The sequence below is a fragment of the Cinclus cinclus genome, chromosome 8 (genome assembly GCF_963662255.1).
Source record: "Cinclus cinclus chromosome 8, bCinCin1.1, whole genome shotgun sequence".
In the NCBI taxonomy this organism is placed as follows: Eukaryota; Metazoa; Chordata; class Aves; order Passeriformes; family Cinclidae; genus Cinclus; species Cinclus cinclus.
Genome location: NC_085053.1, coordinates 3,965,714 through 3,989,816, shown reverse-complemented (window position 1 = coordinate 3,989,816; position 24,103 = coordinate 3,965,714). Strand labels below are relative to the sequence as shown.

The 24,103-nt window shown below is 52.2% G+C and overlaps 1 protein-coding gene across 1 annotated transcript in view; it reads right to left on the bottom strand.

Moving 5' to 3' along the window:
• The window catches only part of ASTN1 (astrotactin 1), a 44,131-nt gene extending 25,128 nt beyond the window's left edge, over positions 1–19,003 (bottom strand). The window contains exon 1 of the mRNA XM_062497883.1: positions 18,721–19,003. Coding sequence (XP_062353867.1) covers positions 18,721–19,003 — 283 coding nt within the window. The remainder of the gene's footprint in view (positions 1–18,720) is intronic.
• Positions 19,004–24,103: the final 5,100 nt, after the last annotated feature.

Here is a 24,103-nt window from a genome sequence, read left to right as displayed (position 1 = left end):
ACTCCCCATGGCTTCTCAACTTAGCATGAACCAGCCCAAATGGAAGAAAACACTCTCCCTGCACCTGCCTGCTAACGTGAAATTAGGAGTAATTAAGGCAAGAGCATTTATGCACAGCAGGAATTCAACATACTGACATTTGGAAAAAAATGTAAATACCAGCATTTGCTCCATTGTAAAGAGGGAAAATAATAGATACTAAGTATGTGACATTGTGACATTTAGAAGCTAGAGTTAGAGATGTTTTCCCCCCGACCTGACATATCATTTTAAAAGCAGCACCCTTCAACACATTAATATGTGAGAAGAAATCCTTGATGGAAGTTATTTAAATGATTAATAGATTATAGTAAATTTAAGCCTTAAAATAGGTTGTCATAATTTCAAATTTATTTAAACAGCCTTATTTTTTTAAATAAAAACGTATTTCAATAAAAAATGGATTCTTGTTTCAGAAGAGCACAATCCAGCCACAGAGCCTGAGCACATTATCCTCTTTCACCAGACATCACAACATGACCCGGCAGCTGCATTGCACACAGGTCAGAAGTGCAGGACACAGAGGAAAACACCCCAGGAATCAACTGCTATCACCCCAAACTGGCAGGTTATGAGCCCTCCATCACATTGCAGGACAAGGCTGCTCCATCATCTCTGCTCCTGCCTGGCAAAGGCTCTTGAGGCAGTGCCTGCATGACAGAGCTTCAGCCTTGGACCTCCTCCTCCTTTCCTCAAGTGTCTCAGCAACACAGCAGCTGCCTCTATCCTACTCCATTTCTACTTGAAAAATTTACACATGTAAATGCTTTCCTGCATCTGTGAAGCTCTCCTGGAGTTTGGTTTAAGCAAGACCAAGACAAGATCAAGCTTTCTCCCTAACATAGCATCTCTCTACTCTCACCCAGGCCAATAGATTTCACTTTTTCCTTTGTCTTGCCCTCCAAGCAGACATCTCACCACCTGGTGGGAGATTCTGTGGTGACCCATGTAGCCAACTGGGATGGTTTATCTGGATGTCATAGGGTGTCAGCTCTGCTACAGAGCTGGCAGGTGCCAACCCTGCTGCCCAGTTTGTACAGTGGGGCCAGGATGTCCTAGAGGAGGCAGAAAAGTGGGTAGAAAGCAAAAAATTTTAAAAAATGGTGGGGGGAGAGGATAATTTCAAGTTCAGAGTTTGAAAGATATTGATGAAAAGCCTGGTCCCTGCATGGCTTTCATTACAGCCTTGGATAGGAAGCCATTAGCATTAGTATTAACTTCTTGCACCTCTGTTAAAAAATAGTCTGGCTGAGTCAGAGGTTAATAACAATAGGAGGCCACTAATTAGGTTGTGCCACATTCACCTGGTATCAAAGGTGGCCCAGGTCCTTCATATCTGCAGGAGCAGCAGCCTCCAAAGGCCCTGGCTGATGCTTTCAACATAATGGTAGTGGCTGCTCTCCTCCCAGACCATCTGCCAGGGGAGGGAGTGGGGAAAGAAAGGTTCTACAGGAGCAATTTGAGGAGAGGACAAAAAGCCAGATTGAAGGTGCTGGAGGTGTGTGGATTTATACCTATTTAATTCTTGATTAGACCACACAGTCTCATTTCCCTTGGGACAGCTGTCCCACACAAAGTAAACCCAGCCCTTCCAGAGGCAACACCTCTGCATGTCCTGATTTTGGGAGGCAACAACTCTGTCACAGCCCAATTCTGCACCTGAGCTGGTGCAACATCAAAACCACGGCCCATGAGCCTGGTGCACTGCTTACCTGGACTGCTTCCACGTCCTCATCCCCCCACTTGCATGGTGGCACACAAGGAGAACAGCTCTCCTTAAAAACTCACAGCAGCATTCTGATGAAAAAAAAAAACCAGCAAAACAATTTTCTTCTCCATTTGGAAGCATTTTGCACTAATAGATGCCTCCAATAAGTCAAATGAACTCTGCCATAATGCTGGTCTCCATAGACTCATTTCATACAGCCAAGCACAGATTTTGACTTAGACTTGTATTTCCTCGTTAACATTTAAAACCTGCCTTACTTTCCATCCGGAACCTGACTGTGTTTTTATTTAAGTTCCCCATTAGCTAAGGCTTTTGCTCCATGTCTAAACCACACACATCCTTTAAAGGCCTCAAACTCATTTAAATAAAGCCGTGCACTCCTCCGAGGGTCTCCAATGTCTGAAGTGATTCAGGAGACCTTCCCACCATGAGTCACTCTCTCTCTCTATTGGGACCTCAGGCCTTGATTTCTTCCAATTCAGATGTCAAAATGCTTATCTTCATACTTAACTCATGTATCTTCCAGGGTTTTAGTGGCCCATCATTCATGGGGTAATATTCACATTTTTATCGACCTGCTTAAAAAATTCACATTCATCACTGACTACCCATATTTCATTTGCATTTTTTCCTGTCTTCAGTCTCAGGTAGGAAACCCAGCACATTCTGCAGGTCATTCTGCCTTTTCAAGACAATCTAACTTTTCCATACCAGTAAACATAAACCTCACTGTATATATTAGGAACCTGCTTCATGGGAGAGGGCCCCTGGGGGAAAATCTCCAAAAGACTCATAGATACGGGAGAACATAAAGGTTTGAGGGAAATACAGGGGTGATCTCCCTGGAGCCACTCTCAGGCTGGGTCAGAGAGATCAACACACCAAAATGCCCATGCATGAGGCTGGTACACGTGAAGCCATGAGGTGCCACAGCATGGCTGACAGCCAGCCAGCTTTCTCCTTGGAATGGAGGGCGCCTTTGCTTTTGGGAAGGTCACCAAGGAGTTACATTTCAAAGCTGTAGCCACGCTTTGGCCTTGAACTGGGATTTTTGTCCCAAATATGCCAGAGCCCTAACCCCTCCCTTCCTCCAACAACAAACCCTCCATCACTCTGGGAGTGATGCTGAGCTGCACAACTGTTTTTGAGCAAAGGACACTGATTCTTCATTAGTGGGCCTGAGCTGACTGGGTTTGCTCTGCAGCTGCTGACTTTACAGCATGACAGCCCCCACTGCCCTGCTCTTCCCTGCAAACTCAAGGACGTGCCCAACCACACCTGTGTGACAACCCCTCCAAGGTTATTTTTCCACCACGTTTGTCAATTTTGACCTAAAGGTGGGGGAAAAACTACAAGCAGATTGGGACATTCACTGGTGTTTGGTTTTGCACTCCTGTCTTGTTACGTTGGTCCCATCTGCTGTAACTGTGAACTGCAGAGGAAATGTGGGAAGAGAGGCAAATCCACCTCCTGGTCCAACACTCAGGTGACATGGTTGGCCATGTCAAATGGCCACCCACGACAGGGAGCAAAATCAAAACAAAGAGAATGTGTGACTACACTTCCAAGATGCCATGCTGATATAAAAACCCCCAAAAGGACCACATCTGTAGTTGATATCTCACCCTGCAATGCTGTCATGTCACCTCTTCCAGAGGGAAAATCAGGTCTCCCTGGAAAGGGTCCAAATGATGGAGAGGCTCCCAGTCAGCCATGGAAAATTACTGCCCTGGCTAAATTGTCTCCTAGAAAATCGGTGAGAAGGAGGGCATAAACCCCTCAGCTCAGATGGTGCTCACCTATGAACTGCAGAACTCCACCAGCACAATCACTATCACTCCAAGAGGGGGAGCAACTCAAGAAGAAAAACCTGCCAGAGGAAACCCACATTTCTTATAAAAGCTCTTGCGCATCAAAGAAATTAAAGACCAGTAAATTCTGCTTGTTCCCTGGACACTTTGTTAGAGGAACCAGTAGGTGCATCAGTAAACATGAGCAAATAAATACACCCAACACTGTAAGCCAGTAGATAAGGGTGATCCAATCTGACACTCATTTCAAAGAGTTGTTGTCAAAATCCACCCTCAAAGTTTCCCAAAGCACCAAACTGGCATTGGGATAAGAAGGAAAGTCGTCTTGAAGCCCTCCAGGTGGGGGAGGAGTAAGGGTTCAGTTTTCACAAGAAAAGGAGGTTACCAAGAAGCCCCACAGAAATCTTTGTCAGGACCTTGACTGCTCAGAAGCACTCTGGTAGAGGAGGCAAATGACAAAGTTGGTCACCAAGGCTAAATTTAGTCTTCTCAAAGCTAAAGCTGAGAAGTGCAGGAGGAAAGCAGGCAAGGAAGTGGGCAGGTGAAACTGAACCTTGGTGAAAGCAAGTTGATCTGGAATCCTGCAAGTGATATTCAGGTCAACCATCTCTAAACAGAGGAGGCAAAGCTTAGAAGGTTTGGAGGAGGGGTACAAGGAAGATGAGATGTTGCAAATGGCTTTGTCAAAAGGAGAAGCCAACACTATTAGGACTTCTCAGTAAAGAAACCAAACAACAGAGTGAGGACATGATAAAAACCTATGAAACCATCAAGCCCCTGGAGTAGTGGGAAAGGCAATGGTTAGTCACTATTTCTCAATTTTCAAGAATTTATGCGTGCAAAAACCAACAAACGGTTCTTTTTCATCCACCATAAAGTATCAAAGCACTGTGAAAGGTCCTGAATTCAGGGAAGACAGGGACACCAGAAGCTACTGAGCCAGGAGAGCTCAGAGGCACATCCTAGGTCAAGAAATCCCTGAAGCACAGACCTAGGCATATATAGATATCCTGTGGTTTTAACATTTCTCAATTATCTGTAGGTGTAGAAGAAGATATAACAGGTGCCCTCGCTCCTGATAAGTCACAGTTGTACTAATCACCAAAGAGGAATAGCCTTGCCCTTAATGGGTCAAAGCTGTGACTAATAAAGGTAAGTGTGATAAAAGGGGTGGGTTGGGTAGTTAGGGGATCTTGGAGGCAGAGAGGCTGGGGAAAGAGAGCCTTAAGGAAAGAGGAGTGATCCAGAGAGGCACAAAGATGAACAAGATGAGGAAGAGTTGCTGCAATAAAAGATGTGTTGTGAGGTCAGTCCGGGTCCGATGGAGTCGGAGCTGCTGTCGGAGCCTGCAGCCGTAGCTGAGCTGGGTGAAAGCTGTGCTCAGAGTCTGCAAACCAATGCTTGCAGTCATAGTCCAGCAGGAAATAGCCAGCAGCCAGCGTGCAGCAGGAGCTTGCTGCGGTCAGAGTCAGGATGGCTAAGCTGTAAAGAAGAATAAACCAGGACCCTTTTCATGTTGTTGAATGAGAGTCTGTAGCTCATTCCTACCCCTAATGAGAGGTCTGTTGCAACATTATCAGTACTGGCTGCAGATACCAAGGAACAACAACCCACTGCCCAGTCTCTTGGGCTTCAAGAGTGACTGCAAAGCCAGCTTTGTGCTACCCAGGCCACCATTCCAGCATGCATTCTGCATCTCTGTGTCCCTTTGGGAGTGGTTGAGACCCTCTGCTTCCCCCCAGCACTGCCTCACGGGAGGAGGGGGCACTCCAGGGGAGCTCTTTCCTAGTGACAGAGCCTCTTAACACCCAGCCAGAAACTCCCCCTTTCCAAATCCCAGCCCTCCATGCTGTCAAACCCTACAGACCCAAGATACTCGCCAAGCTTCCCTTCAGCTTTACAGTCCAGCCAGCAATTTTCATGGGAAGGCAAAGGACTATTTATATCCCTGGCAGGGAAGGTAATGGCTGGGCGCTGCAGCCCATCTGCCAGGCACTTAGCAAGGCATCAGAGCATCTCCTACAGGGGAGGTCAGGCAGTGGTGGTGACACCAGTGGGGGACACGGGGGGGGGATGCTCTGCAGTGATGACATGGGCTGCACCTAAAGGGTGAACTTCAGCTTGCTCCTACACACTCATCTATGTACGTACTTGTTGTGCTGAGGCTGAGAGGTCATTTTGATGTCATTAGATGTTATTTTGGCATTTCTGTGCTCAGCACAGGAAACAAACACAGCTAGCTGTTCGTCGTCTCCCTGGGGGGAGAGCCTTGCCATGGGATGGTCATCCCAGGGAGTGAAACAGGACCAAAATAACCTTGTCTGCTCTCCTATCCACAGCTAGGAAAAGAGGTGATCCTCCTCTTCCTCCTACCTGTCCTGGAGGGAGCAATGCTGGTCTCAGAGGAAGGGATGGAGAAGGCAGGCATGGGCTGCTGCTGCCAGCTGCAGCCTACCATCATAAATTCTTTGGTGCTTAGGAGCTCTTACATGATTTCAAGCTCCATTTTCAAGTTTGTGGGGAGGCTTTGAAAGGTGGAGAAGGCAGAATCAAAAGGAGAAAAAAAGAAAAGGAAGGAAGATGTAGAAGGGGAAAAAGTTAACTGTGCATCTTGAATTTATCACTCTTGAAAGAAGAGCTTGTCAAGATGGCCAGAGACCAGACAGTACACAGCAATCAATGGGAAGACTTTTGGGTCTAGTCAAGCTTGCTTGAGATTTACAGGAACTGAACAGAGGCATAAATCTATTGCTGCCTGATGAAAATGGAGGTAATCAAATTTGCAGGTGTATATAATTGTCATATTGATGCTCTGTGTAAATCAGCAGAGGCACAAAGCCCACACTGGGCACAGAGGAGCTGTCTGCCCACCTGCCTGGCCAGGGTGCAGGACACAGCCCTGGCACCCACCTTATCCACGTGGCTCTGCCCATCACCACAACTTCTCCTCCTCCTCCACAAGAGACTTTCTCCAATTGCCCCCAGAGGCAACAAAAGCAGCAGGACCCTCCACCCTTTCCAGTTACCTGCATCCTTGTCCTGGCTACTACTAAATCTCCTGTGCCTGCAGGAGGGTTAAGACAGGACCACAAGCACGGAGAAGCCTGATCATGTATATTCTGGGGGGTTCTTAGCAGCTCCTTTGAAGCTCTGAGCTCAGGTGCAAGTGGGGCACTGACTTGATCTTTTAGCAGTGCTTTTTTCATTTTAACCTTTGTTATTTTGGGAACTTTGAAGCCTAAACTGCTCCGAGACAGCTGCCTTTGTAGGAAGGACAGAAAGTGCAGAGTGGGGATTTGAAAGAGGGAGGGGAAGAAATGGTGCTTCACAGCAGAGGTCTGCAAGAGCTCCTTTGCAGTTTCTCCCACATCCAACAAACCCACCCTGAGCGGCAGCTGGAGCTCTACAGGGAATCTGCATGCAAAATGACCTCGGTGCCTTCCACTTCTCCAACACTGTCAACCAGAGAAACCTCAAAGGCCTTTGGAGACATGCACACAAACCTTCTCCCCCTGTCCCAGCATCCCAGCAGGACATCCCCGAGCCCCCAGGACGGGTGCAGAGCATCCTCTCCAGCCACCACAGCCCAGCCCAACTCGGTGCCATGGGGATTCATTTCTTCCTGCCATGCCACCAGGGACAGGAACATGAGGGAAGGCTTTCCTGTCACCTTCACCAGCCGAGGCCCTTCACACGTGTGCATAGGCCAACTCTGCATCCTGAGCTGAGCGCCACATGCGCACGGCAACTGGATAATTAAAAATTAAGGAAGAGCTTCTGCATTGCAGTCTGAATTATGTAACACCGCTCCTGGGTTTCAGCACCCATCATCTTTAGTGCCCTCACCCAGCAGCACGGCCCTGCCTGTATTTACCTACCTGTTCCAGGCAGGGCTCACACCCTTGGCAGGGAAGTGGGAATCCCAATGTCACAGCCATAGGCAGAAAGTTCCCTTGCATTTGCGTGGGGGGGGAAAAAAAGGAAGGAAAATCTAGGTAATTCTTTTGGTCCAGTGGTGAAATTGGAGGTGGCCAGAAAAAAGGGGATATAGTAGGGGTGCTTCAGCCCAGCCAAGCACAAAAGAGTTGTCCTAGGCAGGACAGCACTCCCATGACCACGACCAGGAAGTTTCTAAGTGAGGGGCTGCTGTCTCCTACTCATGCACCAGAGAAGCAGCAGCCCATTTTAGCAAACAAGCAGCAAACAAAATCAAATCAAGGTGAGAAGTCAGCTGCATTTTCAGTATCTCAAGAGCAGAGCCCTGCTGGACTCTGAGCACCAGTAACAGCAAACTCCTGCATTTACAGCCACATACTTGCCTTAACCCTGCCAGTTCTGGATGCTGCTGAGTCCAGGGCTCAAGAGGCCAGCCTGCCACCTCCTCCCGGCATCTCCCCCTTTTATTGGCCAGAAACCCACTGACTACACAGCCACATCTCTTGCAGAGCTGTTCCCAGGACCTGGATGCTGCCACCTGGTGTGAAACCAGACGTTAATTCCTGCTGTGATTCACTCCAAAGGTCACTTCACTGAGCTCTGTGTCCAACAGCTTCAAGAAGCTGCCAAAGATGCTGTGACTCACACCCCCACAGCGAGTGGCTCTGCCATCACTGCTCCTAATGCCCTCTGGTTTCTGTGTGGCTCCTGCAGTTATTCCCTACCTCCTGGCACTGTGCCTCTCCTCCCTGCTCATGGTCCTTCCTTTCCTGCCCTCCTTCCATTACCACATCACTGGTACTTCCTTATTGCTGGCACGTGGTTTCACATCCACACTGCCTTTCACCCCCAACATGAGAAAGCTGGGAAGGCCCAGCCTTGGGGTTTAATTACAAGGAGGCCAGACCCATCCCAGGCTGCCTGCGCCCCCGCCATCCCATGGGGAGATGAGCACCACTTCCCAGGAACCTCCGCATCCCCCACTCAGCCACCAGCCACAGTTCCTGCAGGACACCCCTTTCTCCCACTTTGTGTCACGGCATGAATGGATTGTGGGGGCATGCTATGGCTGAGGCTGAGTCCTCCAGGGTTAACCAGAGATGTGCCATATTCTGCAAGCACAAAAAGGTGGAAACATGACAATAAAAGCTATGGAAGCCAGCTCAAGTCCAAGGTTGACTCCTCTTCCACCATCCATGGATGGGCTGAGCTGCCCACCAAATCTGAGCACACCATGACCACAGCACATCTAGAAGAGAGTAGCTACTGCTGAAAAGCTAATAAAGTTGGTTTCTTTTTTTCCCTGGAAGGATGTTTCAGGCATTGCCTTGCTTGCAGATGCTTGGATACACATCTCAGGCCACTGAAGATGCAGCTTGACATGAGCTGGGATGAGATGCTCGGAGCTCCTGGCTCATGGACCAGCAGAGACATTTATAATCCTGCCCCTCCCAGACTGCCAGGCCATACATGTCATGTCTGCAAACTCCTGGCTTCCCCCCTTAGCCAGCAGGAAAGCCAGCAACTCAACAGCAGCATGACAGCTCTCACGTCCCCTAGCTGCTCCTCTCCAGAGCTCTCCCAAAGAGGCAAAAGACAGAGCCCAGCTATTTCTAGCTCAACAATTCAGGAAAGGTTGGGAGGTGCAGTACTGGGATGGCAGAACAGCTCTGCCTTGGCACAACCACCACGGGGAAAGCAGTGCCCAGGGGAGCTTGGGGCCAGCCCAGGGCAGTGTGAGGCATGGCAGTCTCTCCAGCCCAAACAGATTTCCCAGAGGCTGCAGACACTGAGGACATCATTAAGGGAGCAAAATGGGCTGAGAGCACAGCAGCAATTTACAGACCCTGCGGCCACTGCTGCACAGCAGAGGCTTGCAAGAAAATTTGGGAGTGGGATGTCTACCCTGCCAAGCATCCCCCTTCCCTACCGAAGTCACCCAGCTCGCCTGATCCACACAGGAGGCTCCCTGCCATGCTGCTGCCCTTCTTGCAGGAGAAAGGGCTCTGCCTCCTCCTGTCACCCTCATAAGAAAAAGCCACCCTGGCCCGTGCTGAGCCACCCATCCCCACACTGGAGCTGCAATCTGCAGTGCTGTTCCACATCCTCACCCCTCCAGCAGTGCCCTGAACTCTCCACTCACCCCACTCCCTCCCAAACATTCCATGCATGGATCTAGAAAGGTTCTTTGAATCCTTAAGCCATCTCTTCTAAAAAACTACCCTTCCTCTGTGCTGGAGCAGCCCCATGCGAGGAGGGTGTTTAGTGGCTGTGGGGCAGTAGCACCAGGAAGTTTCAGGTGCCTGCCAGCCAGGGAAACTGGTTCCCAGCACCATACCCTCCCTCTCTCACTCTCCTTGGGATGCCAAATTAATTGCCTTGTCTCCTGGAGCTTTTAGCTGGAACAATGAAAGAAAAAAGGGGGTTGCCAAAACCCATAATAAAGTCTACAGTTCCGCTGAGCTACAAGGGCTGCTTTAAATTTTGGAGGTTTTCCTTTTTTTTTCTTTCTTTTTTTTTTTTTAGGAGGTTTCCATGGTAACTGTCTCCCATCACACAAGAGCCTGTCCCGGGGATATTTCGGGGTTGTTAATATCTGCCTTCCCAGGCAGCCACTGTCTTGTGACGGTGATATCACAGCTGCGCTTTTCTGGCAGGGGAGGAGGGCAGGGGTGCAGGAGGGAGGAAAAGGAGGTGCTGCTCCCAAAAAATAAAGTCAACATCCTGCCTGTACACATCAGGCAGGCCTCCATCCCAAAGGGCTCTGGCAAACAGGCTATGGTTTTCCTTGGACCAGTGACCTGATCTGGGAAGCACTCACAAGGCAACACAGCCCTCACCAGCCTTAAGAGGATGTGACAAGTTCAACTAAGAGCACTGGCACCTCCTGCCACCTTCTCTGCCCTTCGTCCAACCCTTAGGAAGAAATTCTTCCCCCTGAGTGTGGGGAGATCCTGGCACAGGGTGTCCAGAGAAGCTGGGGCTGCCCCTGGATCCCTGGAAGTGTTCAAGGCCAGGCTGGACAGAGCTTACAGCAGCCTGGGATAGTGGAAGGTGTAGAAGGAGCCCATGGCAGGGCATGGAACAAGATGAGCATTAAGGTCCCTTCCAACCCAAACCATTCTACTGTTCTGGGAGTCTCCAATTTCTTTCCTCCACCAGGTTAGTTTTGAGCTGGGTCAGCTCCCTGCAGGAGAAAAGCCAGCTCTTTGCATCCTCCAAGCTGCTTGCTCTGCTATGCTCATTAGTCATCCTAATTATTAAGATGCCTCAGAGCTGACCAGAAAAGGGGCTGTGTCCCCTCTCACGTCAGAGCTGTGGACCCCAAACTTCTGTGACCCATGAGCCACCACCAGTTAGAGGGTCCCTCAAGGATCCCTTACTCCCCTTTGATTATAAATGTTTTTAAAAGTCCCTGCCTACTTCCCAGTGGATCTCAGGCTCTCCAGGTAGGAACAACAGAGGGAAAGGCCTCAGACCCCTTCCTCAGCCCATCACCAGCAAACAAGACCCCAAAGCAAAGCAAAGTTTGGGGTCAGCTTAACCACATCCCACACCAGGCTCCAAAGAGCCCAGTACCAGGTGAGCATCCATCCCAAGGACCCCGTGCTGCAGGGCAGGAAAACTGGATCAGAAATACCAATGCAGTCCATGGGAACAGGGCACGCTCTCCTCTGGGTGGTTTCTCAGCAAAAAGCTGCAGTGGGACAGCCAGAACCTGGTAATCAAAAATCTTCCCTTATCTAGACAAATCCCCCAGCTGCTGTTTGGGGTGAGCCACCAGCCACAGCTGCAGAGATGCCAGAGCCCAGCAATTTGGATGTAAAAGGACAATCAGTCTTAAATGACAGAGCTGTCATCATCCAGGCACTGCCTTAATCCCACTAGGCAAAAATTCCTTCATTTGAAGGACCACTCTGCAGCAAGGCTCCAAGAGAGATGATTTCAGTCTCTATTTAGCTAGCTAAGAAACCATGAAAAAAAATAAAACATAATAGAATATAAAATTATACAGAATGAAACAAAATAGAATAGCATAGGAGAGAATAAAATAAAATAAAATAAAATAAAATAAAATAAAATAAAATAAAATAAAATATGGGATGCAGTCCAGGAGCAAATGTCACTGGCACAAGGAGAGGAGGACAGAGGTGAGACACTGGCATCAGGGCATCAGTATGGCTACCCAAGGGTTCCCTCCAGCAGTGGAACCACAGCCAATTCCAGGGGTGTAAAACCTACCAGAAATCTTTGGGGGTCTTTGAGGAGTGCCCACATGGACAGCCCAGCAGCCAAAACTGGGACAGGTTTCAGGGCAGGAACAGGACCAAGCCTGAGCATCCCTGCTGGATGTGAGTTGAGATATTTAGGAAGGGATACAAAACAGGGGCCCAAGAGACCCTCAGACTCCTTGGCCGAGTGCTGGTTCTCTGCCCACCCTGCCAGACCCTGACACACCCCTGGAAAAGCCAAGCAATCCCACATCCCACTCCCCCCACTGCTTTCTGGGTCAGCAAGATCCCCTCCCATCCCTGCTGCCACTGGAGCCAGCTGGATTCGTGGTTGCTGTGGCAACGGGTTCCCAGAGACAAAATCCTTATTTCTTACTTTTTTTTCCCTTTGGTTAAGGGAAAAAAAAAAAAATATACAAGAGGCTCTGTATATCCCCCACATCACCGAAACGTCTATGCTCAGCAAGAGAGTGGGTCTGCAGTGGGCACAGCATGGGGACAGGGTGTCCATGAGGATGGGGATGTGTACACTGTGCCTCCCTCCTGAGCCCCCATCACTCCCAGTTTGGCCACAGGGGACTCCCTGCTCTTCCCTGGGATGCTGACAACTTTTCTGCAGCATTTTCCACCCCACCAAGAGGTTTTAAGGGCAGTCCCTACTCATAGCTGAGGTTGGTGCTGGGCTCCATTGCCTGGAAGAGGGAGTGTTACCAGCCATGGTGTCCCTAGTGCTTCAGTGGCTCTGAGCAGGTCACCTCACTCCAGGCTCTGGACCCAGCTGGAAAAGGGATGTGGTTATGCTGTGTGGCCAAGGGGCTGGAATGAGGTCCCATCAGCAGTTTTCACCCAATGATTAGATGAGCTATTAGATACTTCTATTAGATGAGCATGTGCTGCCCCACCAGATGCTCCAGGGCAGGGTCAGGGTAGGATGAGTCTCCTTGATAGATCCCTCTCTGCTTTGCTGGAAACTCTGGAAGCCCTCAAGCCTTGGGGACAAACATCTCACACAGCACACCAGACACCCAGCAGCACTCCGGGTGCTACAACAATACTCCACCATCAGCAGCAGCCACTCCAGGAGGATGTAGCAAAAACGTGGCAATCCTGGATTTTCAGTAGGCGCCCATCTCAAATCCATGGGAACAGGGGTTCAGACCCGAGCCAGGTGGCCAGCTGCTGGCAGCAGGAGGGAATTCAGTGAATCCCTCTGCCAGGATGGGTGTTGCTAAGGGGCAGCTGAGATGGGGTGTTTTGGGTTCCCTTCCCCACCACAGTGAATCCCCCAGCTGCCCTCCAAGCCACCCAGCAGGAAGATGACAGCAGCTGTCCCCTCACCGGGCCCGCCAGAGCACAGACCACACTGGCAGGTTCCAGAGCGTGCAACAGTGTCCAGGATCAAAGCCAAGTTCAATTAATGGCTCACAATCTTATTAGAGAAATTATTTCAGGATCTTGAGTAAAAGTCCGATATATCCACTCCATTCCATTAGTCAGGCTCATTTAGTAATTCAATCAATCTAAGCAAGGCAATTGAGCTCCCCTGGTATAATTTAACTTGGTTATTCTCTAGGTACTTAAGAATTTCTTAATATTTGCTTCATTATTTCACTATTACGCCTATTCCCAGGTGCAAGGTTCACACTGTGGGCCCCATGGTGAAGTCAGCCCAGCTGCAGCCCTCTGCCATGTTCTGCTCCATCAGACAGTGACATATGATGGGAAGGGGGCCTCTGGTGGTGATGCCCCTGGGAACTAAGTCCAGCCAGGGAATGGCACCTCAACACCCCAAGAACTGCTTCCCACCACGAAGAGATGGGACTAGAGAGATGCCCTGTGTGACAACAGCTTTGGGATCCACAGCCAGCATCCAGATTCAGCTAAGAGGAACAAAACTCACTAAGGTGCTCTTCTCACTTGCCATGGAACTGGAAAAAAGTATGGGATAAAGCAACTCTGCAGCCCCTTGGCTCCTGCTTCCTGCCCTTTTAGGAGCTGGAGGTAGGGGACAGAATGGGAGGACACAATCTCCAGCAGCAGGGAGATGTGTGGGATGAGGATGAGAGCTGACAAGTGTCACATCTGGCCAGGGCTGGGGCAAGCAGGAGCTCCAGTGGCCGTCACCCTGCCACAGCCACATCCTGCCCTGATCTGTCTCACATCCCTGCAACCCCCCCCCCCCCCCCCAAAATCCTGTTATTAACCCAGGGAAGTCAGGGCCAGATCCTTCAGAAGTAGAGCCAAGAGCTTAGCTAGGATTTAAAAATAAAAAAAAAATGATTAAATATTTCGGGGAGATATTCAAGAGCGGTTAAATATGCCCAGCTCATCGGTGCCTTTGAAAAATCTCACCCCTCTAAAAAATTAGAATTGATTTTGTATTTAAAAAGGAATCTATTTAATTTCAAAGTAAGATAATTTGAAATCATGACAGCTTGTATTAAGGCTGGAGTTTATGATAATCTATTAAAGTCATTGAAGTTAAGAGTCTCCCATCCTCTGCTGCTGAGGCTCCTGGGAGGGCAGTGGGGAGTGGGAAGAAGAAGAAGATGAGGTGCTGCACTGCCCTATTTCAGAGCACACCAACTGGGCTAGAAACCTGGAGAGGCAGAAGCAGCTCCTTCAGCTCTTCCATACTCAAGAGAAAAAAAAAAACCAGCATGCAAAAAACCATCCAGTATTTCAAGATCTTGAAATATCTGGCATCCAGAAAGCATGAGTTCAACCCATCAGCTCTGTTTTCTCATTTCTCAACTCGATTTTACACTCTGAAAGGTATTTCAAGACTTTACTTTTCAAACATTTATTGCCTTACAGAGAAGGAGAAGGAGTCAAAGACACCGTCTTTGGCACAGTTTTTAATTGCATTGCAAATCTCCATCGAGCCCAAGGGGCTAAAGGAAGCCAGGATGCTCATAAATAGCCCTCGTGCCTCTTTATAACCTGCAATGGATGGGGCCCAAAAAAATTAGCAGCCTGCAGGAGTGTGAATCCAGTTAATGACATATCAAATGTGGCTGGATGCTGCCGAGCTGAGCAGTGAGGGAGAAGAGGGTGTGAAGGCGAGCGGACAGGGAATATTGAGCGGCAAATTAGCATTTCTTAATAGCCACCAACCAGCAAAACACTTCCTCCCTTCAGGAAAAAAATACTACTAATGCAACAAACACAAAACGAGATGAAAGGTGACCATTCTCAATGAAGGTTTGCTTGATTTAAAGCAGGATGAAAGCAGGTGATTTTAAATGCAGGCAGCCCGGCGTGCAGCAAGTGGCCCCATCCTGGCTCCCACACCCTCAGCACTTCCTGAAAACTCAGGAGGGGGGAGAAAACCCTACAGTAAAATGGGGAGATGGTGTTGGAGTCCCTTTGGGGGTAAACATATAAACCAGTGTGGGGTTTATTGGTTAGAGCCCTGAGCTGCCCCTGAGCAAACGCAGGCAGTGAGGCAGCACGAGCGCAAGAAGGCAGCCAGTGCAATTAAAACTCACTCCACTCATGAGCAGAAACAGCTGCAAAGTAGGGGAAAGCCTTGCCCAAGCATCTCTCCTCCTCCTAGAGCAGAAGTCATAACCCCACAGAGAGCTCATCTGCTTTTGGAGGAACAGAGGAGCAGACAGGAGATCTCCACGTTGGGGAGATCTGAGTACCAATGCACTCACAGCTGTCTCTGGCACCAGGATGGACACAACAGGGAGGGTGAGACCCAGAAAAGGTGCATGGAAAGCAGGCAGCAAGCACTGCCTCACCCTCTTGCGTAAAGATAAATCCAGAGCTCATCACTAACTTGCGTTACCAGAGCTTCCCATCAGGGATTCTCAGGGGTCAGGAATCACAGCCATTTTTGGCATGCCCAGTTCAACAACTCCCCTCAGCACTTCAGCTTTAACAAGCAGCATATGTGGCTCTCCAAAGACCCCCCCCCCCCCCCCCCCCAGCATATCTTCAGCTGGGAGAAAAATCCATGCATCCATCAGTGGGATGCCTTGTTTGGCCACTGTGGCAGGGAGGTGTCACCAAGGCAGGGGAACCACATATGCCAGTGCCCATGAAAACCAGCCAAGTTCAAAGGTCTTTGAATTATTTAGAAGGAATTTTAGGGGGACACAAAGACTGGAGGCAGATAATACCCCACCATCCTTGGGCTCCCTGATCCAGACCCTCTCCCAGCTTCTCCCCTCACTCATCCCCCTACTGTAGCCACCTACCTGCATGTTTGCACCCTCTTTGAAGGGAAACTGAGGCATGGAAAGAACCCCCCCACCTCCTCCCCAAGGGAGCTGACAGAAAGCCCCCATGGCATAGCCAAGGCGCCACTGCCATGAGCCTCTGTGAAGTACTTCATGGTGTTTCCAGCCCACACCCAGCCCCTTTGTGATCAGGGGCAGCACCTGGATCTGATCCAAGCCTGTCAGCCAGAGTGGGAATTCACCTTCCCTTGAGATCCTCTTCCCTGTGCACAAGCCCTAGATCTGAAAACCACCAGAGCAGAAGAAGCAGCTGCCCAGCTCCCCCTGGGTCAGACACTGAACCAGACCAGCTACTATGCCCTTCTCCAAGACATTATTACACATTCAAACTCAGTGAGGTGGGTGCAATTAACAGGTCTGGTGTTTACCAGGGATCGTGCAAGCAGCACTGTGTGAAGCCACATTTCTGGAAAGATGCCCAAACACACACTCCAGTCCCCATATGAGGGCTTGTGGAAACACAAACAGCCACTCACACCAGCTCCAGGCATCAACCTGACATAGCCAGGTCCCCAGCAAGTGTGCAGTGACAGCACTGATGCTCTTGGGTTTTTTGGGCTGGGGAGCCTCCAGATCCAGAGGTTGCAGCCTCTGAGTTGCCAAGTCTGGGTCTTGCAAGACTTCTGTGCATTTCAGAACTTCTGCCATGCAAAAGCAGTGTCTAGGCTAATAGTGGTGGTAGTACTAGTAGTAGTAGTAGTAGTAGTAGCAGTAGTAGTAATATCAATAACAACAACAACAGTAACAATAATAATAATAATAATAATAATAATAAATAATCTGACACCCCCACATGGTAAAGCAGCACAAAACAGGAACACCCAAAGATGGCAAAGTGGCAATGTCAGCTTCAAGACAATCCCTTGTCTCACAGGACAGAGGAGGATGTAACATGGCATTTCCCAGAGGTCACCACCTGGCAAACAGGGGGCCTTATAAGGTTCTCCCTCTTGTCAGCCCAGCCCCAGCATTCCAGGCAGGAAGACTTCCACTGGGATCACCTCTGGGTCTCCACAGCCCAAACCCCTGCATGCTGGGGGCTGGCACAGCACCATGCACGGTCATGTTTTTGGGGGATCAATGTCCCAAGCAGCAATGCCCCACAGAGCCTGGCCAGCACCAGGACATAAGGGTGCACTGGCACAAGGCTTGTCATCCTTGTCCGGCAGCAGAGAGTAGAAGGAGGCAAAAGCAAACCCCTGCCAGGCATCATCAGTGCAGTCGAGGCTGCCAGGGCAGGCAGCTTTTTCCTGAGCTGCCCAGTGTGTGGTATCTCACGGATTTGAAAAATCCCTGAGGAAAACCCTACATTAATGGGCTGGGGTCATGCCCAGGAACCTCCTCCCAATCCCCACCCAGGTGCTCCCTGCCGGCAGCACCCGAGGTCCGGAGGCCCATCAGGGTCTGGCTCCACAGGATCGGGTCCGAGGGGGCCAGGGACAAGCACTGGGGTGGCCTTTGGGGTATGGAAGTGCCGGGGACTGGCGGCCATGCCTGCGTCCCCCTGCATCCGCAGCGCTGCTGCCTTGTTGCCACAGCAACGCTCTCAGGCCTCCGCTGCAGCATCCCGCGGCACCAGGGCTTGGACCGGGAGACAGGGACACACCACAGCCCCCTGTCCCTCCCCACGCAGCCCCTGGACTCCAGCAAAACACCTCTGGCTGTCCCCACATAGCCTCCCCATGGCATCAACAGCCACAGACCTGTGTCTGCCTTTCTCCCGGGAGAAGGGGGATGCCCACACAGCAGCCAATGTTGCCCCAAGCCCCCCAGCAACCAGAACCGGGTGGTTTTAGCACATGGAGGCCATGGAAGTGATGAATTGCTGGAAAACAAACCCCAGTCTGGGATCACCGCTGTACACAAGGGTGGTACAGGGGTGCAATGTCACATCAAGCAACAACACTCATTTTTGGGCCAACATCCAAACAAGGGTGGCATTTAAAAAACTTCATGGGACACGTAAGGTACAGCAACAGGGAAGAAGCAACAGATGGACAAGGTTTGCAGGAGGTGACACAGCCACTGTGGGGCTGCTAAGGAGAGTGATGGTGGCATTTGCCCAGCGCGGGATGTTATGTGTGGACAAGGAACTGCTGTTCTGCACCAATGTCACCAAAAATGATAAACCTCAGTGACTAGTTCCAGGTGGTGGGGAGGGAAGGGCGTCCCTTGCACACAAGGGGTAGAGGCCTCGCTCTGCATAAACAAAGGAACAAATTGTTGGCTTTTTTTGGTGGAAGAAGACTTAAGGAGCCCATGAGACAGGGGCAGATAAGCCTCGCCCAGTGGATGAAGAACAGGTGGGAACCACCCAGACCATGTGAATAGGCCAGAGCCTAAAATCTGGGGGTGGAAGCACTGGAAAAAGCACTCGCAGGCATAACGGGATATACTGGCAGTGGAGTATTTTTCCATCAGGCTGCAGGAAAGGTGACTCTCTGCTCAGGGTCAGACAAAGCAGAAACCCTCAGGTCCAGCCGGGCACGCTGGGAGCAGACCCTGGGCCTCCTGCCAGCCGGCGGGCACTGATCGAGCCGGGGACGAGCCCCGTGGAGGACAACTTGGGCATGCACCGAGCACCCCGGGCCTGCAGCATCTCCAGCCGTGACGCTGCAGCGGGGAGTACCGGCCCGGTCCAGCAGGTACCGCCCGCCGGTGCGGCAGGGAGGAGCCCCGCCGCCGGGGATGCTCGGGGCCCCGCCGCGCTCCCGCAGGCTCACCCAGCACGAAGTAGGGCAGCTCCGTGTTCTCCAGGTCATCCACCACCACCATCTCGCCAGGGAAATCGTTGCGGACCGAGAAGAGCAGCTTGGGCTCGGCGGCCGAGGGGCCGTGCATGATGCTGAGGTCGTTCTCCCGCAGGAAGGGCAGCGCCGACACCGTGATGCTCTTCAGCTTGCACTCCAGCTCCTTGGCCGCCGCCTCCGCAGCCGCCTCGGCGGGGCCGCTGCCCGCGGCCAGGCAGCAGCCGGCCAGCAGCGAGCACAGCCCGGCCAAAGCCATCTTGGAGCCCCGCGCCGCGCTCCCGGCGCCGGGCGGGAGGCGGCGGCGAGGGGCGGGGACCGCGGACCGGCACCTCCCCGTGCGGCGCGGCTCGGCACGGCTCGGCACGGCACGGCTCGGCACGGCACGGCACGGCTCGGCACGGCAGGGTTTATCCGCCCCCCCCGCCTCTCCTTCCCTCCTCTTCCCCCGTTTCCCCCCGCCGCCCCATCCCTGGGAAACCGGGAGAACGTCGGAGCTATGCGGCGGCGGGAGGGATGCGGGACTGCTCGGCCTCCTTCTGCGCTGAGAACAGCGGGCAGGTACCGCCCGCCCCCCCCCACCCCTGTCCAGAATAGGTTACACAACTCCAAAATCCCAGACTTCAGAAGTCCCAGGGGAAAATCCCAGACTTCCGAAACTCCACGGGATGTCATGGAACCCAAAGTCTCAGAAGAAGCCACTGACCTCCAAAATCCCAGAAGTCACAGATCTCCAAAATGAGTCCCAAGAGAAGTCATGGACCCCAAAGCCCCGGAAGAAGTCACAGACGTCCAAATCCCCCGAGTCCATATTAAATAGAGACCATTGTCTGTTCGTGTGCATGTGTGTATACACAGATATATATTAAGATATATATGCATATGTATGTATATATATATATGTGTGTATATGGAGTGTAAAGGTAATCCCAAACCTGCTGGATTTGGATCTTTTCACCACATCTGAATGCTTTTTATTTTCCCTTTTTTTAAGTGAGCACAAAGCAGCGCTGACAGCTTGTCTGACAGCCACACCTTCCTGCAGACACCTGTGGTCCCCACCACAGCCCAAATCTTCTGATGGAAAATCTTGTTTTCTTCCACTATGGGGGAAATGCCCAGTGCTCATCCCATCAGGAATACGTGGCCGTGGTCTGCTGGTGTGGTTTTCCCCCTGGGACTCCCCTGATGGCAGACAGCTCTGGAATGGGGTGTGGAGGCATCACAGAACTCCCACGCCACAGCTCCACAGCATCTCCTCATGGGGACATAGCCCCATCCCACCTGGCACCTACAAACAAAACCACACACGGCAGACACTTCAGTTCTTTTTTTCCTCTTTTTTTGTATTTTTCTTTTGTAGAGCTCTCCACCTCCCCTTGTGAGAGTTTCCCTGAATTCATCCTCCCTCATGTGTGCCAGCTGTGAAGCTTAACATGCCCCAGGGGCAGCATCGAGGGGGGACAGCACTGTGCCCCACACACCCCAAGCAGTGTGTGCTTTTCCCCAGACTGATCTGTATTTTTAACTTCCATGACACTTTGGGCAGGAAGAACTACGCTCACCAGAAATTACCCATTTTCAATAACCAGAGTGAAGCACTGAACCCAACCAGTGGGGATGTAGTGGAGTGTGTTTCAGCAGTGCTGTCTCACTCCAACACCAACTGGCTCAGAAACAGGAGAAATCAGGAAAAATCAGAAAAAAATACCCAAACAAACACACACCCCCAAAAAAACAAACAAACAAAAAATCAAACAAACAAACAAACAAACAACACCAAAAAACCACCACCAACAACAAAAACACCAAAAAAAATTACCGAATGGGGAAATTGGGGAAGGAAAATCAGGGGCAAATGGGGAAAAATGAGCAGTGGTGTTTTGTAGGATGCGCCCCTCCTTTCGTGTTCCTTTTGGGGAGCACAGGGAAATCCCATTGGATGATCTCCACAAGGCTCTTCCACTGCTCTTCTTTCACCACAAACTCACTAAAAGGAGGTTTTTTCGTTTTGGAAAATTTTTTAAAAGGTGCAATTGCATTATTTAGAGGGTGCCTCCGACAAGGCTCTTTCCACCGTCCCGTTTGGAAACGAGATGCACTCGCAGGAGCAGTACCCCTGGAATGCCTAGGGACGCGTGAAGAGGAGCAAGGAAGGGGTTTGGTGGGAGGTGTGAAGAACACAGATGGATAAATAGAACGCATAATAAAAAACCATCCGAGAACAGTAAATCTGGTGCCACTGACGGCGTCTTCCCGCTGCTCGCTGGGAATGACCGGCACGTGAGGCTGCCTATAGAACCTGGGAACGTGGATCCCTGCAAGTGTTCGACGCCAGGTTGGTGGGGCTCGGAGCAACCAGGTCTAGCGGAAGGTGTCCCTGCCCAGGACGAGAACGGGATGATCTCCAGGGTCCCTCCCAGTTCCACCATTCCCCGATCCCGGAGATCCCGGGGCTCGCTGATCCCGGGGCTCGCTGATCCCGGACATCCCGGTGCTCGCTCATCCCGGTTAGGGAAGAGGCAGCGGCAACCCCGCCCCGCCCGGCTCGGCCAATGGAGACGCGCGGGGCTGCCGGCGGCGCCTCTGATTGGCTGCGACAGCCGCATATATTATCGGCGCGGCGCGGCGGCCCCGCGGAGCTCGGCGGAGCCGGAGGCGGTGGCTGCGGTGCCGGGGCTGAGGGGAGAGAGCTCGGGATGTTGGCGGCGCCGCCGCCGGGGCCCGCCCGCACATGGCGCGGCCCGGAGGCGGTGGCGGGGCAGCGCCCGGTGCCGCTGAGCCGGAACGGATTGGGGCAGGACGCCAAGGAGAGGCGGCCGGTGCCCCGCCGGCGCTGATTTGGAGCCTGGGGTGAGTCTGCGGGGTCGCGGGGAGGAGTTGGAGGACGGGGCTTGAGCCGGCCTGGGGATCGTGCCGGTGGTGAGGTGGGGAAGGAGTGGTGCGGGGCGAGCGGCGGCCCCGCAAGGACGGAGATCCTGGGTGCTAACGCCGGCTTGCTCGGTGACCTTGGTCAAGTTGTGTCCCAGCTCCGGGCTCGCTTCGCAGGCTCCCCGGTGAGCTCGGGTGGAGGGGAAGGCACCGGGCCCGGCAGGTGAGGGGCGGCTGCGATCGGCCCGGTGGGACCGCGTGCTGGAGGGCTACCGGGATTAACTAGATGGCCGGGATGCTGGGACCTGCCGCTGAGTGCGCTGCTCGGTGTGAGACATCCCGTGCCCGCAGGGATCGGGGGAGATGCTCCCGCAAATGTTAAAACACACATTTCTCCGATAGGCGCCGATCAGTCAATAGCCTGTGGGGGAATCGCCCGTTCACCCACCGCAGGGCCCCGCTCCACCACCCGGAGCATCGGGTCGAGCAGTGGCTGTGTGACCCGTCGGGAGATGTTTGCTCACCTCGGGCGCCTACCCGGCACAGGGCCAGCAGCTCTGGGAGCCGGGGGTCCCCGCTGCCAGGTTCCTTCCCTTCCCCTAAACACTCATCCTTCCAGTAAGAACCAAAACTCTGTGTCTTTAAAGCGCTGGAGAGCACCGGCTCTCGGCGCAGCGATGCCCGCCCTGCCCAGGGGATCCGCGTGTCGCTGCCCTGGGGCGGCAGTGGCGGTACCGGAGCGCCGCCGCTCTGCTCCCGGGGCCGGGCACTCTGAGCCGGGGCGCTGCGGGGCTGAGGGGGACCTGCCGGCAGATGTCAGTGTCCCCTTTCTGTCAGCAGCCAGGAGGGTCCCTGCCAGCCCCGGAGGTGTTGGAAGGAGGCCCCTGCACTTTTTCCGAAGCGGAGCTGTGTTTGGTGGCCTTTCAGTAATAGTTTGGAGACCTGTGGGAGCAGCAGGGTGCTGGAAAGGGGAGTGGCCCCACTCTGACACCCCAGAGGAGGGCTCCCTCTCTCTGCCCAACACTAGCCACCCACCACTTTATTTATCCTGCACCACTAAGGTTGAGCTACACTTGTGCATCACTGCCCCTCTGTGACACTTGTCACTTGTGTGAAGACAAGACAGGGAAGGGAAACTGTTCTTCATCTTGCACTGCTTCTGCATGAGGATGGTACTGGCATGCAGGACCTGTTAGCGGGAAGGAGCCATCCTCCCTGGGGAGGTGGCTGCAGGGCTGCTCTCTTTCCCCATCCCCTCGTGTGCAGGGATGCTCTTCCCTGGTCCCAAAGATCCATATGCAGGGATTCTTTGGTCTGAGAGCTTAGCGCAAGGTGTGGAAGCCGGAGCTGCTATTGCCATCACTGTGCTGGGGGAGGAAATTGTATTTTGCACATTGCTTTATTTAAGAGGCTTTTTGCCTGTAGGTGTGAAAGTCTCGGGTGTACAAAGCCAGAGGGCAGAACACATGGCACTGGTGTGACTCGCTGCACACAGCTGCCATCTTCCCTGACAGCAGCCCAGGCTTCAACTCATTTGATGTCTTATGCAAATCCTTGGCTCCCTGAGTCCTGGGATTTTCTGCTGTTTTCCATTACTCTCATCTTCAAGTGTCTCGCTCTTGAGGATGTGAAGAAAAGCTAATAAAAGGAACCCAAGCCATTGAGTCCTACAGGTTTTCTAACCAGTCTCATGAGCTGAGAGGGCAGTGACTTAAAGACCCTCGGCTATAGTGACTGAACTACAGAGGGTGGCTTGCGGGAGCCCAGCGACAATCTGTTCACAGCCACGCGTGCGATCTTCAGCACCGCGGCTCCAGCAGGACAGGACCCTCCGAGGTGGCTGTCCCTGAGCCTTGTCTCCGAGGCCGGCTGCCAGGTGGCTACCAGCACCCTGCCGTGCCCACTTTGCCAGCAATTACTGCACTGCTGTCGCTCTGGCGGTGCCTCCTTCGCTCTCTTAATTACCCCGGCAGATCAATGAGGCCCTGGCGCTTCCCTGGGAGTGTGCGGATATGAGCCCGGCGATGCCGCTCCTTGCAAGCCACAGTCGAGCCGTGACAGGGGGGCGGAGGAGACAGCGTAGGCAGGGCTGGCTCCATTAAGCCCCAGGTGAGATTGGTGGCTCTGGAGCAATGGGAGCATCCTGCAAAAATTGAGCCCTTTGGGATTGTCTGTCCTGCAGTGTGCAAGTGGCAGAGCAAGAGGTGGCCTGGGCACCTGCATGAATTCATAGATAGACATGGCTCAGCTGAGTCAATCCACTTCAGACACTAAACTGCACTTAGCCTTTGCCCAGGCTCTTTTAAGTGGCCTTAATTTGATAAAGCTTTTCCATGTTTAATGAGAAGGTGACTCAGTTGCTAGGTTTGATGTTTGTTCCCACTAAAAGGTGTCCAGGGAACACAAGATCCCTCCCCATTGCTCCTGCACAGATGCACCCTTGCTCCCACTGTGCCCCAGGGACCAGCCCCTGTGACTGGGCACGTCC